The sequence below is a fragment of the Dipodomys ordii genome, unplaced genomic scaffold (genome assembly GCF_000151885.1).
Source record: "Dipodomys ordii isolate 6190 unplaced genomic scaffold, Dord_2.0 Scaffold24, whole genome shotgun sequence".
Lineage (NCBI taxonomy): Eukaryota > Metazoa > Chordata > Mammalia > Rodentia > Heteromyidae > Dipodomys > Dipodomys ordii.
This window is the reverse complement of record NW_012267240.1, coordinates 3,352,647-3,368,562: the sequence shown is the minus strand read 5'-3', so window position 1 is coordinate 3,368,562 and position 15,916 is coordinate 3,352,647. Positions and strand designations below refer to the sequence as shown.

At 38.7% G+C, this 15,916-nt stretch overlaps 1 protein-coding gene across 1 annotated transcript in view; it reads right to left on the bottom strand.

Moving 5' to 3' along the window:
* Armc4 (armadillo repeat containing 4) overlaps positions 1 to 15,916 on the bottom strand; it is a 141,273-nt gene that overhangs the window by 105,792 nt on the left and 19,565 nt on the right. Inside the window, exons 5-6 of the mRNA XM_013014582.1 lie at positions 14,147 to 14,233; positions 11,366 to 11,513 (exon numbers count right to left, since the gene is read on the bottom strand). Coding sequence (XP_012870036.1) covers positions 11,366 to 11,513; positions 14,147 to 14,233 — 235 coding nt within the window. The remainder of the gene's footprint in view (positions 1 to 11,365; positions 11,514 to 14,146; positions 14,234 to 15,916) is intronic.

Sequence of the window (15,916 nt, the reverse complement as noted above, 5' to 3'; positions counted from 1 at the left end):
AAGTATGCTCATCTAATTATACTGCCACTTCATACTTATATATCACAGCTAAGAAGCAAGGAGAGTCTAAAGCTCAAAACTGTGAAGGTCATGGCTGACTGGTAAGTGGGATTTCCTATTGAAAATGTGCAGTCTCTCCATCATTTGGCAAAACAACAGGAGAACTGGATGCCAGTGGCTCACATCTGTCAACCTAGCTACTCAGGACGCTGAGATTGGTTCAAATCCAATCCTGAGCAGGAACGTTCATGAGACTTTTATCTCCAATTAACCATCCAAAAGACAAAGGCAAGAGCTGTGGCTCAAATGGTAAAGTGGCAGTTTTGTGTGCAAAAAAGCCAAGCAAGAATTAGTGGCCCTGGGTTCAAGCCTCAGTATTAGCACACACACACACACACACACACACACACACACACACACACACACACACACACACACACACATACACACCACATACCATAGTAGATACATTCTTCATTCTATGTTTTTCTTCTGTGATCAACTAATATATTTCACATAAGCCAAAACATAAACACATGCTCTTAAGAGCAGAAGTTTTACCAGGATCCAGTGACTTACACCTGTAATCCTAGCTACTCAGGAGGCTGAGTTCTGATTGTGGTTCAAAGCCAGCCCAGGCAGGAAAGTCCCTGAAACTCTTACCTCCAATTAACCACTAGAAAAATAGAAGTGGCACTGTGGCTCAAAGTGGTAGAGTGGTAGCCTTGAATAAAGATCTCAGGTTCAGCACCCAGGCCCTGAACTCAAGCCCCATTGCTCACAAAATAAAAAAGTAAAGAGCAGAGGTTTTGTTAAATAATGATCTTTAAAGGCACCAAAGTCCTGCTCATGTTGTCACTGAGATTTTTTTTTGCTGTTGTTGTTTAAAGTTAACCCACATCAATGTACAAGAAGGGTGTAAACTTAAAGAGTGTTTCTTTAGAAAATGTTGCTGAGCTTCCCCCTCTCACTACTGGAGTTGAAGTGGATACTGCTGTTTTTCTGTTTCAAAAGATTCTTTTTTAACAAGAATAATGGTGTTATCATAATTTTTTCTCCATCTCTAAAAGTAAAATCCAAGCAAAAGAGCCAAATATTGTCTTCCAAAATTGAATATTGAGTTGTTTTATAAAGCGGACTGGAGAGAGAGAGAGGGACAGAGAGAGAGAGAGAGAGGGAGAGAGAGAGAACAGGGAGGTACTAGAGCAATTTCTACAGGCCTCCTGGGAATTTTTTGTCGGAGGGACAGAAAAACCAGGCAACTGGCCGGCAATAAAGATAGAAGCCTGGACAAGATCCCAGCCCACAGCCGCCTTCTGTGTGGCCCGCAGCAAAGTATTTCTCAGCTTTTCCACCAATGAAGCAAGGATCAAACCTCTTGCCACTCCATACCCCGAAAGACAAGTAATGGGAAAGGAATTTAATTAACTGTAATTGATTGCAAAGTACATCAAATTCTTGCAATGAAAAAAAATCATTTAACTCCCAATTACCAGTTAGACCTCTTTAGCCAGTTAAGGGGTGTGTGTGTGTGTGTGTGTGTGTGTGTGTGTGTGTGTGTAGGTCCTGGGACTTGAACTGAAGGCCTGGACACTGTATTTGAGCTTTTTTATTCAAGCTAAAGCTCTACCATTTGAGCCACAGCTCCAATGTTAGTGATTATCTGAAAGGAGTCTAGAGACTCACAGACTAGAGACTCACAGATTTTTCTTCCCAGCCTGGTTTCAAACCATGATTTTCAGATATTAATCTCCTGAGCAGCTAGGATTCCTTCCACTCAGATGTTGCACACCACAACATACATCAGGCACAACTTTCCAACCTGATTCCTTCACCATCCTTCTTTCTGTTCTCTCAGGTGGACTTTGGTCAAGAATTCCAGGTGCAGTAAAAGGCATCCTGAGGGAAGAGACACACAGGGAAATTGGGAGTGAAGTCTAGATTTCTTCTGTTGTTACAACATATACCAGGAGTAAGGCCAGCTGAGTGTAACACTTCCATGTAAGTGCAGATGGCTCCAACCTTCCATGCTGTTTCCCAAGCTGAGTCAGGATGGAAAGCCATGCTACGCCCATAAGACAGCCCTTCTGGGGCTGGGAAGGTAGCTCAGCGGTAGAGTGCATGCCTTGTAAGCATGAGGCCCTGGGTTCGATTCCTCGGCACCACATAAACAGAAAAAGCCAGAAGTGGCTCTGTGGCTCCAGTGGTAGAGCGCTAGCCTTGAGCTGAAGGGCTGAGGGACAGCACCCAGACCCAGAGTTCAGGCCCCATGACCAGCAAAACAACAACAACAACAACAACAACAACAAAAAGACAGCCCTTCCACCAACAGAGGACAGAAAGCACGATTCCAGACCCGGTCTTGCAGGCCCCTCCAACTACCTAAGAGCCAGTGACAATATTGGTGATAGCCTTCTCTCCTTTAGTTCTTTTTTTTTTCTTTTGAATTTATAGATTCTGCAACATTAAATTCCATCTACCTTCAGTCCAAATAGAAATGGATTCTCTCAGACATTCGACCTTGGACCTAACAATTTACTCCTCAGTTTAAAGATACTGTATTGTCAATTTGCTTATATATACAACTGTTCCACATCTTATCTCACCTTATGAAATACTACCCACTTGTATCACTTTCTAAAATTATAATACTTGTGACTAATCTGCTTTCTCCAACAAATGAAGTATCTCACAATTCTCTTAATTCACAAACAGCTCTCCACATGCCTTATTTAGAAATTACTGGAACTTCACTATACTTTTAGAGACTCATAGAATTCACACAGAGCATAAACAATCATCCCAATGCTAGAAATGATCAAAGGCAAAGTATCTTCCTTACAAGACTATTTTATTTTTTACATTTTATCTGTGCTGTGCAAAACTTTAAAGCCATCTACAACTGGGAGAAATGCATATATACATAGACATTACACACATATACATATATGCATGTGTATATATGTATATATATACATGTGTATATATGTGTATGTATATATGTATATGTGTTTATATATCCTTATATGTGTATTTATATGCATATATTTATATATGTATATGTCAATATGTGTGTATATCCTTATATGTATATAATGTATCTGTTTATATATCTATTATGTATGTGTATGTACATATACTCATATATATACATATATACTGCATATGCACATATAGGTATGAATGCAGTGTCATACACATGTGCCCATACATGTATATGTATATATATATATAATGTGTGCATGTATATGTGTGTATACATGTGTAAATATCTATATACATACATATATGCATGTATATATACATTTGAGTATATAGTGTATGTATAGAGAGCAAATGTGTGTGTGTGTGTGTGTGTGTGTGTGTGAAAAGAAAGGGAGCTAGGAAAGAGAAAGAGAAGGGAGTAGGAGAAGTAAGGAAAGGAGAAGAAAGAAGGTAGGGTTCTTCTTTCTTCAGGGAGTTCTGGCTTAGGGATAAGAAGAGCTGTTCTCAAGAAGAGCTGCGATGAGCTGTCCTTGGGGAACCTCTTCCCCTTTACACCATTTGGTGGTAAAAGGTCAAGTTGTGCTCTTTGGCTGCACAGAAATGAATTTAACAGATCTCTCTTACCAAGGAACAGCTGATAAGACAGACAACACAACCTCTTAAGATAGCACAAGATAAGCTCTGATTAGATTGGAAAGAGGGGTGTGGCACTTCCTTTAAAATTAGGGTACAGTTCCAGGGATAAAAGGTTGGTGAATAAAAATGCAATGGGATCATTAATTTAAAAGTGAAATTGTGTTCTAAAATCCCAGATGAATAGAATATATACACATATAAGACTTTAACTTGAAGAGAACATATACCAAGCCAAATAATTAAACACAAACTCTCTTTATTTATGTGCCAAGATCTGAGCTCACAGTCTTGGATAAATAATATGCTATGGCTCATTGACCTGTTTGGGTATTAATGATCCCATCAAACCTTTTTTTTTTTCAACAATCACAGACATTGCCCTACTTGGAAAGTGATGTATAGAAAGTCAAGTCAACATTCACATTTCTCAGCTACTTGAAGTCTACAGCAAAGCCATCATTCCATAAACTAAAATATCAGGTGTATTTATTTTGAGATTACCATGAAACATTAAATTTTTTCATTTCGGAGACTTTTAATGTCCTTTTGTGTCTCCATAAAAGACCTATACCTGTGTAAAAACCTTGAGATCATTTGTAGATATACTTTTTCTTTTATTGGCTATGTTAAGACTATTTACCTGTGGGAACTATAAGAATTCCAAGCAATTTACTGTCTGGCCAAAAGTATCACATTTGCACATGATTTATTAATGAATAACGTGTGCAAGCTTAAGTAGCACTTCATCAATAAAATGTTTTCCTTAGCTGTCCTGAGACAGAAATAGTGCATCCCTTTTTGGCCTAAAACTACACGAACTTACTAAATAGCTGGATAACTGAAGACAGTTACTCAATAACCAGGCAATGCTGAGAAACTTTCATTACCATGGTCACTGCGTGTCATCAATTCTCTCCTTTTAGATTTTTTATTGTTATCTTTAGGTAGCTGTACAAAGGAATTGCCATTTAACAAGCAGTTTATGAATACAATATATCTTGATTGATGTCACCCCTTTCAACATTCTCACCCAGCCCTTCCCTACTCATCCCTTCTTCATTTTGTAGGTTATACATAAGATTTCTGACTGCATTCTTCCCTTCTTCTCCTTTTCATCCATATACCTTTTCCCTTGACCCCACCCACTTCCTTATGTTGCATTTTGCTGAACTTTGTGACATTCTAAGGAATTGTTATTATCTTTTGAATCTACAGTATTTTCAGTTAATACATTTGTATACCACTTGCATACCACCTAGCATATTTACTTATGAGTTTGTGTGCCCTGATCAATTCTAAGGGAGAAAAAACCCTTTCTGCTCTTATCACTAAGACCAGTTATGCTCATTGGTAACTAGTTTATATTTTTACTTAGACTAAGTGTTATGTTCACTGTATTAACTGATTGTCTTTTCCTCATTTTATTAGTTGCTCAAAAACTTGACACAAAAACCGAAGGCCACTTGGGCAAATCAGTAAGAGTCCACACCACTCATTTTCTATGATAATAATCATTTGCAAAAAGATATAATCAATATTCCTGGAAGTTATTGAGGATTTTTCACTCAGTACATTACCAATGTTATAATTGTTTTAAAATGTAGAATAATCCTAACCTGAGATCTGTTAGTTTTCTATTTTCAATAATGAGGAAACTGAAGCTTGGCCACTGAGCTATTAAGTAGCCATGAAGTTAGTAAGTAGCAGAGTTCCAATCCAATTGATATTCTTCCAATATCAATGGAGTAATTACCCCATAGCTCTGCTTCATGGTCCAAGTTATGTTTCCACATCTGGTTCTGTTTCATTTTGTTAATGAAGACTGTGTCTGAGCCCTTAAGCTACTCACCTCAAGAGGGGTGGGTGGCAAGATTCTTTGATGCCAGTTTTTGTCACCTGATGTCCTGTGCAAGGGTTAAGGAGATGCAGGCATGGAATATTTGTGGCTCAGCCAAGGAGCAAGCACACTGTCAAGATATATCCTGAATGTGCCCAGGCTGGATCATTGCTACCATGCAGGCCAGATTGGGCCAAGGTGTTGAAACTGTGCAGTTTATTTATATATAAAGACACCTACAAAGAGTATGTGAAGGGGCCCACAACCCAAATCCACTATACTCTGGGCTCATGATTCTCGATCCCCAATAGCTATGAGCCTTCAAGATCCAGGAATAGAAATTCTGAATTCCTAGAAATTCTCAGAAGTTCCTCAAATCATGTTATTACATGGTTTTTCCTATCATTTTAGTTACATAATTTTAAGCAGTGAGTGTCCATAATAATAATAAATCATTTCTTTAATAATAGTGGGTCATTTTTTAGTGGTAGAATTAGTACTGAAAATTTTATGGGTTTTCTTTTTTAAAACCTACATCATTGCTAGATGTTGGTAGTCACATCTGTAATCCTAGCTACTCAGGAGGTTGAAATCTGAGGGTCAAGATTCAAAGCCAGCCCAGGCAGAAAAACTGGCAAGATTCCCTCCAAAATAACCAGCATAAAACTGATCTGAAAGTGTGGCCCAAATGGTAAACCATTGCCATGAACAAAAAAGCTGATGGGAGAGGATGAGGTCCTGAGTTCAACCCCTACTATTAGCACAAAACAAATCAGTATCATAAATAAAGCATTTATTATTATTATTACTTACTACTATTAAGCAGTATATGTGTGTTCATCAGCTTCTGTTACTATAACAAATATCCGGGATCATCAACCCATAAAGTTTTGTATGGGCTCATAGTTTTAGAGGCTTCTATCCATAATCATTGACTCTATTTCTTTGGGGCTGTGACAGCACATCATGAATGGAACACAGGCTGGAGCAAAACCCATTTATCTCATTGTCAGGAAGCAAAAAATAGAGGAAGAGGCCTGGCAGCTCATACAATTCCCATCAAGAAATGACCTAAAGTACTGCTGGTAGGCCCCACACCTTCTGTAGTACCGCCTTAGGGACCAAGTCTTTAACACATAGGCCTACAACAGACATTTCATATCCAAACTGCAGAAATGTATCATCCAACTATAGATTGCAACAATATTAAAAAATGATCTCCACTTATAGAATTTGATAGGAAGTGGCTCTGTGACTCAAGTGGTAGAGCACTAGCCCTGAGCTGGAGAGCTGAGGGACAGTGCTCAGGCCTAGAGTTCAGGCCCCATACCCAACCAGAAAAAAAAAAAGAAAGGATCCTAGAATTTGATAATAGAAGATACTAAACAAAGGGAGCATTAGCACAAGATAAATGCTAAGTAAACATCACTGAAGGATGTTACAAAAATATTATACATTGTAAAAATACACCTAGTCAGGCACCCATGGCTCACATCTATAATCCTAGCTATTCAGTAGACTCAGATATGAGGATCGCGGTTCCAAGCCAGCCCAGCCAGCAAAGTCTATGAGACTTATCTCCAATTAACCACCAGAAAACCAGAAGTGGCACTGTGGCTCAAGTGGTAGAGCACTTGCCTTGAGCTGAAGAGCTCAGGGATAGTGCCTAGGCCCAGAGTTCAAACCCCATGACCATCATCACCAACAACAAAAATACTCCTAAGATTTAAAAACACACAAAGCCATCATTAATTTTCCTATTTAATAGTCTAGAACTTTGCTCATGACTAACAGCCTAGGTGAAAAAAAATATATATGAATAAAATGAATATTATATATATATATTGTACTTGCATTGATGTTGACTCTATCTTTAGTTTTTCAACAAAAGTGCACATGTCCTTGTTGGAAATTGTTAGCTTTCAACTTTTTATAATAGTCATTATGCTAATTGAGTGAGGTAATATCTCATAGTAGTTTTAAATTTGCAGTTATCCATGATTTGTAATGATGAGCACCTATTCATAGGCCTACTGGCATTTGTAACCCTTATTTAATTTTATTGATGACTTGATTGGTTGATTTATGGGTGATACTAAAAATGGAATTCAGAGCTCTAGGTATACTAAGCAAGTGCTTAACCACTAAGCTACATTCCCGTTGTAATTCTTCTCTTAAGAAATGTCTGCTTAGATTTTGGGGGGGGAGGGGCAGGGTCGGTCGTGGGGCCTGAACTCTGGGCCTGGGCGCTGTCCCTGAGCTCTTCAGCTCAAGGCTAGGACTCTACCACGTGAGCCACAGCTCTACTTCTGGCTTTTTCTGCTTATGTGGTGCCGAAGAATCAAATCCAGGGCCTCGTGCATGCAAGGCAAACACTCTACCACTGAGCCATCTTACCAGCTCCATCTGCTTAGATCTTATTGCCCATTTTTAAATTGGAATGTTTGTTTTCTTGCTGTTGTTTGAGTTCCTTGTTTCTTCGGGTTTTAGCCTCTCATCAGGTACATGGTTTGTAAATATTTTCTCCCAATCTGTGGAATGTCTTCACATTTTTATTATTTCCTTTGCAAGGCAAAGGCTTTTGGTTTATCAATCTTTCTCTCCCTCTTTCTTTTTTCCTTCCTTCTTTCCTCTCTCCTTCCTTCCTTCCTTCTTTCCTTCTTTCCTTCCTTCCTTCCTTCCTTCCTTCCTTCCTTCCTTCCTTCCTTCCTTTCTTTGTCATTTTCAATAATATCCAAAAAAGTTAGGGTTATCCTAGAACATTTTCCTTTTTTTCTCATCTAGTACATTTGCAATTTCAAGAATTGTATTTTAAGTCATTACTTCATTTTTTTAGTTAACCTATATATAAAATGTGAGATAATGGCACAGTTTCATGCTGTAATGAGTCTCTAGTTTTCTCAACACCAACTATTAAAGAGGTTATCCATTCTCTGTTGTGTGTTCTTGGCTCTCTGTCAAAAATCAATTGAGTATATATGTTTGGTTCTTTTTTGACTATCTCTCTTCTGTTTCATTCATTCTGTTTCATCTATTTTATGCTAGTGTTATGCTTTTGTAATAGACATTGAAGCCGGGTAATAACATGAAAATAGTCACCATGGTGGTGTGTATACCTGTAATCCCAACTACTTGGTAGGCAGAGACAGAAAGATCATGGTTTGAGATTAGCCAGGAAAAAGTTAGCATAAGACTCAACCTGAAAATCAAATTTAAAATACTTGGGATGTGGTGCAAGTGGTAAAGACCTTCATGTACAACACCCTGAAGTTCAACCCACAATATCACAAACAACAACAAAAGAAAAAAACACCTTACTATAGGTAGTTAATATGCTATGGTTTAGCAATTCAACTCTAATTCAGATCATTTGATTTTTATATGTGTTTTGTTAGTTCAGATTGTAAATCAGTTACACATTTCATAGTGGAATGAACTACAAAAGCACACCTCTTTTCTTTGCATTTCCTACCAAATTACTCACAAAGCCTGATTTGCAATGTGCAGTGTATGCAAACACTGAAATGGCAGCAAACATGGGGGATATATGACACTCAGATCTTCCAACAAGTTTGGTAAAGTCACCATGAATCACAGGTTGAAACCAAATTTCAAGTATAGACTTAACTAATGGGATTTCGCTAATGGGATTTTAAGTTTTGTAAGAATGATTTACATTAGTAGCAGACACCCATTTAGGGTACCCAAACAGCTACAAGCAGAGCTGTAGCCCGGTAGTTCCTGTCCTAATGTGTTTGCTTCTGACTCTGTCCTCAGCGCACTCTGCTCTTCCTTTTTCATGACAGCCATAGATTCCTTTGAGTCAGTCATGTCCTTATGATCTCCAGGGAGAATTAGAAAACTTCTTCCCATTTTACTAATTTTTCTTAGGATTAGAATTCAGGAGAATTATTCTTTTTTTCCTTGAAGAATGATTGGAATTCTAATTGAAACCATGCCCATTAGAAGAAAAGAACATATTTTTCTTGCAAGAGAAATTTCTTTAGCAATTTTATGCATTCGAGACTGTGTCCATGCAGTAGGCCTTTATAAAACTCTCAAAAAAATGTGCACACAAGCTATTTTTGCATGCTACATTGAGGTCAGTCTCAAAGCATGAGATGGTTCTTTGCAGTCTGAGAGTCACAAAAGTATCTTTGAATAGGCAAACTGACTGAAAAATGCTCTGACTAATTTTACCAAAGTTATAGAAAAATCATGAAAAATATTTTTTAATTTAGATTTGGTTCTATTATTATTACCATAATTATTATCTTTAAGTCATTGTACAAAGTCATTACACAACAAATCAGTTTAAGAATACAAAGCATCTTGATTGATGCCATTCCTTTTATCATTCTCCCTCTTCCTTCTCAACTCAATTCTACTCTCAATTTTCTTAATGTTGTAGGATATGCATTGGATATTATAACTGCATTCATTCTGTTGGACTGTCAGTTTTTCTAAGGAATTACACCATTTGATTTCTCCCCTGAAAATACCATATTTTGATTCATACATGTATGTACATTTGCATACAATCCCATTGTGTGTTTACTTTTACATTTATAACTTAGTTCTAGCTTATATATATATATATATACACATATATATATGAGAGAAAAACATGGCGTCTTTTGTCTCCTTAAGCCTCAATTACTTCAATTAACATAATTTTTCCAAGTCCATCCATTTATTTGCAAGTGATATCCTTAAAGAAGTACTTCTGCACTGCAGCTTTTCACAAGCCTAGGTAATGCTGACATCTGCTATCAGATCACAGAAATGAATATTAATCTAGGTTTTGGCAAGCTATACTTTCTTGTCCTTCCTACTATCCAAGTGAATACTTTGAATTCCACCATTTTTATCATGCAAAATATTTTCATCCATGCTGCCTGACTGAAGACAGAACTATATGTGGACCAACATATATATCTGAAGCTTCTACAATGTATCAGACACCACGCTACATGTTTCAAATGGATTTTTTCAATTTTTAAAATAATCTACAGTACAGGGCTCATTCATTTCACTCCATAGATTGAAGAAAGTAGGAGTCAAAACCATAAATTTGCTGGGTACTGATGGTTTATGCCTGTAGTCCTAGTTACTGGAGAGGCTGAGATCTGAGGATCATGGTTCAAAGCCAGCCCAAGGAGACAAATCTATGAGACTTTTATCTCCAATGAACCAGCAAAACACCAAAAGTGGAACTGTAGCTCAAGTGGTAGAATACCAGCCCTGAGAGAAAAAGCCAACAAAAAGCAAGAGACCCTGAGTTCATTACCAGCACAGATACAAATAACCAAACCAAACCAAACCAAAACATTAACTTTGCAACAAATGTAAGTGCTATAAGTAAAAATTTATCCTAAGTCCAGCATCCAAAATCCTTGCTCTTTCCATCACATGATACCGTGAATCATAAAATGGTGGCACAACACATGTAAGGAGAAAAGGCTGGTACCAGGAAGCCTCACTGCTCTATGAAGACCACTCCCTATAAGACCTTTCCCTTTGCCCCTCAGTGAACAAAGAAGCTGGATGCTGGCAGCTCACACTTGTAATTCTAACTACTCAGGAGGCTGAGATCCAAGGATCACTGAAGCCAGCCCAGACAGGAAAGTCCATGAGACTCTTAACTCCAATTAATCACCAGAAAACTGCAAGTGATGCTTTGGGTCAAAGTGGTAGAACATTAGCCTTCAGCAAAAAGCTCAGGGACAGTCCCCAGTCCCTGAGTTCAAGCCCCATGACTGACAAAAATAAAAAGATGACTTATTAGTATTTGAAAGTGACAGTTAATAAACAATACAAAAATTATGTATAGATATATACCTATATGTATATATATTGAGGAAAGGACTCAGATAAACACTGTACAAAACAAGAAGTCTTTCTTACCTTTAGGTATTTCACCAACTTCTGAATTTGCCAGTATTCTGATGGCAAATCTGCATTGGCTTCCTGGCGATGATCGGTTGCTTCTTCATCTTCCTCGCTCTCTGAGGAGCTCTCACTGATAGTCTCCTCAATCTTTTCAACGCTCTTGCTGAGAACAAGAAATCCCCACATAAAATCTGCAGCCTGGACATGTTTGGGACGGCTGTGTTGCTGTGACACATATATGGGCAACAGACAAGCTACAGAGACTTTCTGTGTTCCACAAGAGGTCTACAAGGGAGTCAAAGCATCTGTAACTCATTCTGTTTGATAACACCAACACTAGTAAGTTATAATAAGTCATGTTTAAATTAAATAATCTTAGAACATAAGCCAGAAATGGCTATACAAAAAGAGGTAAGGGGGGAAAAACACAGAAACCGTAGCCAAGTTAAAGTAAAATTCTAGAAAGTATCCAAGAATTCCACAGAAATATAGGGACAAAGCAAAAAAAAGAGAAACAGAAGAAATTTAAAAACAATTGTGAAATAGTAGGCTTAGGCCTTAAAATATAAATAATTACCTTAAAGGTAAATGACCTGAATATGCCAATTCAAAAGAGCTTTGATGAAGTGGATTTAAAAAGAGAGGAGGGGGCTGGGAAGGTGGCTCAGTGGTAGAGCACTTGCCTTGCATGCTCAAGGCCCTGGGTTCGATTCCTCAGCACCACATAAGCAAAAAGAAAAAAGCCGGAAGTGGCGCTGTGGCTCAAGTGGTAGAGCGCTAGCCTTGAGCTGAAGAGCTGAGGGACAGCGCCCAGGCCCAGAGTTCAGGCCCCACGACCGGACCCAAAAAAATAAAAATAAAAAGAGAGGAGAGGACTGAAAATGTAGTTCAAGTGGTAGAATGGCTGCCTAGCAAGCACGAGGCCCTGAGTTTAGACCCCATACAGCTAAAAAGTAAATTCATTAATAAACTAAAATAAAATTTATATGGTTAAAAAAAAGAGATAGGAACCAACTCTATGAATTTATAGTCAGACAAAAACCTGCATATGATTGTTCATGGAAGCTTTATTTCAAATAAGGCCAGGCACCAGTGGCCTGTAATCCTAACTACTCAGGAGACAGAGGATCACAGTTCAAAGCCAGCTCCTTATCTCAAATTAACTATCAACAAAGCTGCAAGTGGAGCTGTGATTCACGTGGTAGAGCTTTGAGCAGAAAAAGCTCAGGGACAGTATTCGGGGCCTGTGTTCATGCCCTAGGACTAGCACAAAAGAAGAGAAGAGAAGCAAAGGGAAGGGAAGCAAAGGGAAGGGGAAGGGAAGGAGAAGGGGAAGGAAGGGAAGGAAAAACAAAAACAGAAACATCAAACAGCAAAAATGTCTTTCTATTGAGGAATGACTACATCAATTACCATCTACCCATTCCATGGAATTGTAGTCTGCAATAAAAAGAGCTAGGTATTGATCCATACAATATTTGGATAAATCCCAAGATATTATGGTGATGAAAAACGTATGGTACTATTTATATGATGTTCTCAAAGTGACAAAATTATAGACATGGAAAAATGATTAGCAGTTGCTGGGAGTTAGGAATGGCTTAGTAAAAGCAGATAAGTTTGTTGATAAAGGGTTATCATCACCAGGCACCTGGTGGCTCTCCCCTGTAATCCTAGCTACTCAGGAGGCTGATATCTGCGGATAACAGTTCAAAACTAGCCCAGGCAGGAAAAGCCATGCAACTCTTATCTCCAACTAACCACCTAAAAACTGGAAATAGAGCTCAAAGTGGTAGAGTGGTAGAGTGCTATCTTGAGCAAAAAAGCTCAAAGACAGTGCCCAGGCCCTTAGTTCAAGCCTCACAACTAGGGTAAAAAAAAAAAAAAAAAAAAAGGAGATAACATGAGGAAGTTCCATTCGGTGATGTTCATTATACAAATCTACCCATGTGGTAAAAGACGTATGCATTGTACCAAAGTTAATCTCCATGCCCTTGTACCATAGTTATGTAGACATAACCTTTTGGGGAACTGAGTGATGGATATGAGACCACTCTTTCACTCTCCCTACAAATTACTATCCATCCATAATTATTTCAAATACAAAGTTCAAAAAGATATCAAAGTGAGTAATTTATTACAGTGATCCATAAAGTAAAAGTAGCACAAATGAAATAGTACCTAAGCTCCCCCCCCCAACTATCTACACTTTGTATTGTGGGATCACTGTCATTTCTACCACTACCACCATGAAACTCTAATAAAGATGGCCAACAGATTCTATCACTATTTGTTGACATGACAATCAAGTAAGGTATTTGCTACTTGGTCTCATATTTATTGTTTTAACAAGCAATCATATATGCCTCTTTAGAATTGTAAGAATCTTTCATAGTGAGCAAGAGGAGGCACAGACAGATGACACCACTTTGGTAGTCATGACATCATGACTCTTCTGAGGCAATAGATTAGCTTGTGATGCCATATTTCCAATATGCTTCCTGATGAACAAGAGGAGGTGCGGACAGATGACAGCACTTCTGTAGGTTATGACCATTCGGAGACAATGGATCAGCATGGAGTTCCATATTTCTTTTCTAACTTACTTCTCTGATCTTTGTATGAAATGTATTTCTTTTCCTAGAGTCAACTAATTACCCTCAATCCCTTCATTGCAAGTAATCTTACATTAAAAAGCTGTCTTGTAAATACATTGAAAGATATTCAATATTATCATGTAATTGCTATGGTATAATTAGCCCATTGCTCAAGGGTGTCTTGTCAGCAGAAACATACCGAAGTAGTTGTGGTCTTCCATGTGAAATGGATGCCCTAGGCTTTCCGTGTTTTTCCTCTGTACTGTCTTTTAAAGAGCTTCTGTGCCTAATAAAAGTAAACAAATAGTACATATTTGTATGTAAATCTTATGCATGTACATAAAGTGTTATTTATTACTTTATACCGATATATAAGAAATAATATAGGGAAATGGATACAAATGGTTTGTCATCTGGGTTTTCCTGACATAGAGAAGAGTGAGCTCTAGCCTTACCTGACACTTGAGATGTCCTTCTATTCTCCAAATACAGCTATGTATATCATGTATTGAAAAAACACTTTGTCCAGTACTTGCTTTCAATGGGAACAGGCCTTCACAAGTTGCTATTGAGTGAGCTCTTCATCGTGTCTATTCTGCGTACTTACTTCTTTCTCCATTACAGTTGATTATGGTTTCTTCTTTTCCCCAGTGAGCACCTAGTTTCCAGGTACTGTGAGGATTACCACAGTCTTTAGTACACACTCAGCCCTCATTAAATATTCATATTGGAAATGCATAATTGAAAGCACAAGTAGGCAGAAAAAAGCAGTATTTTAATTCACATCCTGGTTAGCAGAGTGATCTAGAGGCTGATCATTGTCAGTCTCTTTCTTATAAGTCACAAAGATCGAACAACAAAATCAATGAGAATGGGAAAAGCACCTTCTCTATCCACAGCTCTTCTTCCTAACAGCTCACTAAAATTAGTTCTAAAGCAGAATTAGCCTGTGAGTCTCAGAATTCCTGCAGGTGAGGCTCTCTATGTGACCAACTAGGGCTAGTTACAACTCCAATCATAAAACATTAAATATAGCTGGGAGTTATGTGCCAGTGGCACATATCTGTAATCCCAGCTACTCAGGAGGCTGAGATTTGAGGAGTAAGCTACACAAAGCCATCCCAGTCAGGAAAGTCTGTGAGACTCTCATCTCCAATTAACCACCCAAGAAACCAGAAGTGGGGGTGTGGCTCAAGTCCTAGATCTCTAGCTCTGAGCACAAGCTCCAGGACAGAACCCCCGGGTCCTGGGTTCAAGCCCCAGGACTCCTTCTTCCCCTGTAAAAAAATATAAACTAAAACTCATAAGCTCCTGGCCAAGTTTTAAAAATTGCTTGCTATAGTTTGCTTGCTAGAGTATTCTTCCAAAGGCCCAAATGTTAAATGTTCGAGCTGTGAGGGGTCACTACTAAAATGGATCATTATTAGAAGTCTTTAGGTCGCCAGAATTGTGCCTTCACCCAAGTGCTAGAAACATGGCCCTCTCCTCTTCTCTGTTGTGCTTCCTGGTAATGAGGTAAGCAATTCTGAGTCCACCATGTACTCACTCCCATTGACATCTGACATCACCCACAACCGATTCTCACACCTCCCACCACTGACTGACACCTCCCACCTCTGACATCTGACACCTCTCACCACTGACTGACACCTCCCACCTCTGACATCTGACATGTCCCTCCACTGACTGACACCTCCCACCACTGACTGATACCTCCCACCTCTGCTATCTCACACCTTTTGCCTCTGATATGACACCTCCCACCATGGACATATGCCACTTCCCACCAATGACTGACTCCTCCCACCCCTGCCATCTGACCCTCCCACCACCGATATCTGATACCTCCCATCAATGACTGACTCCTCCCACCTCTGACATGTGATACCTCCCTTAACTACTTTCTGACACCTCCCACCAGGGGCCTAGACACAAGGTACTGATTATGGATTGATATTTATAAAACTGT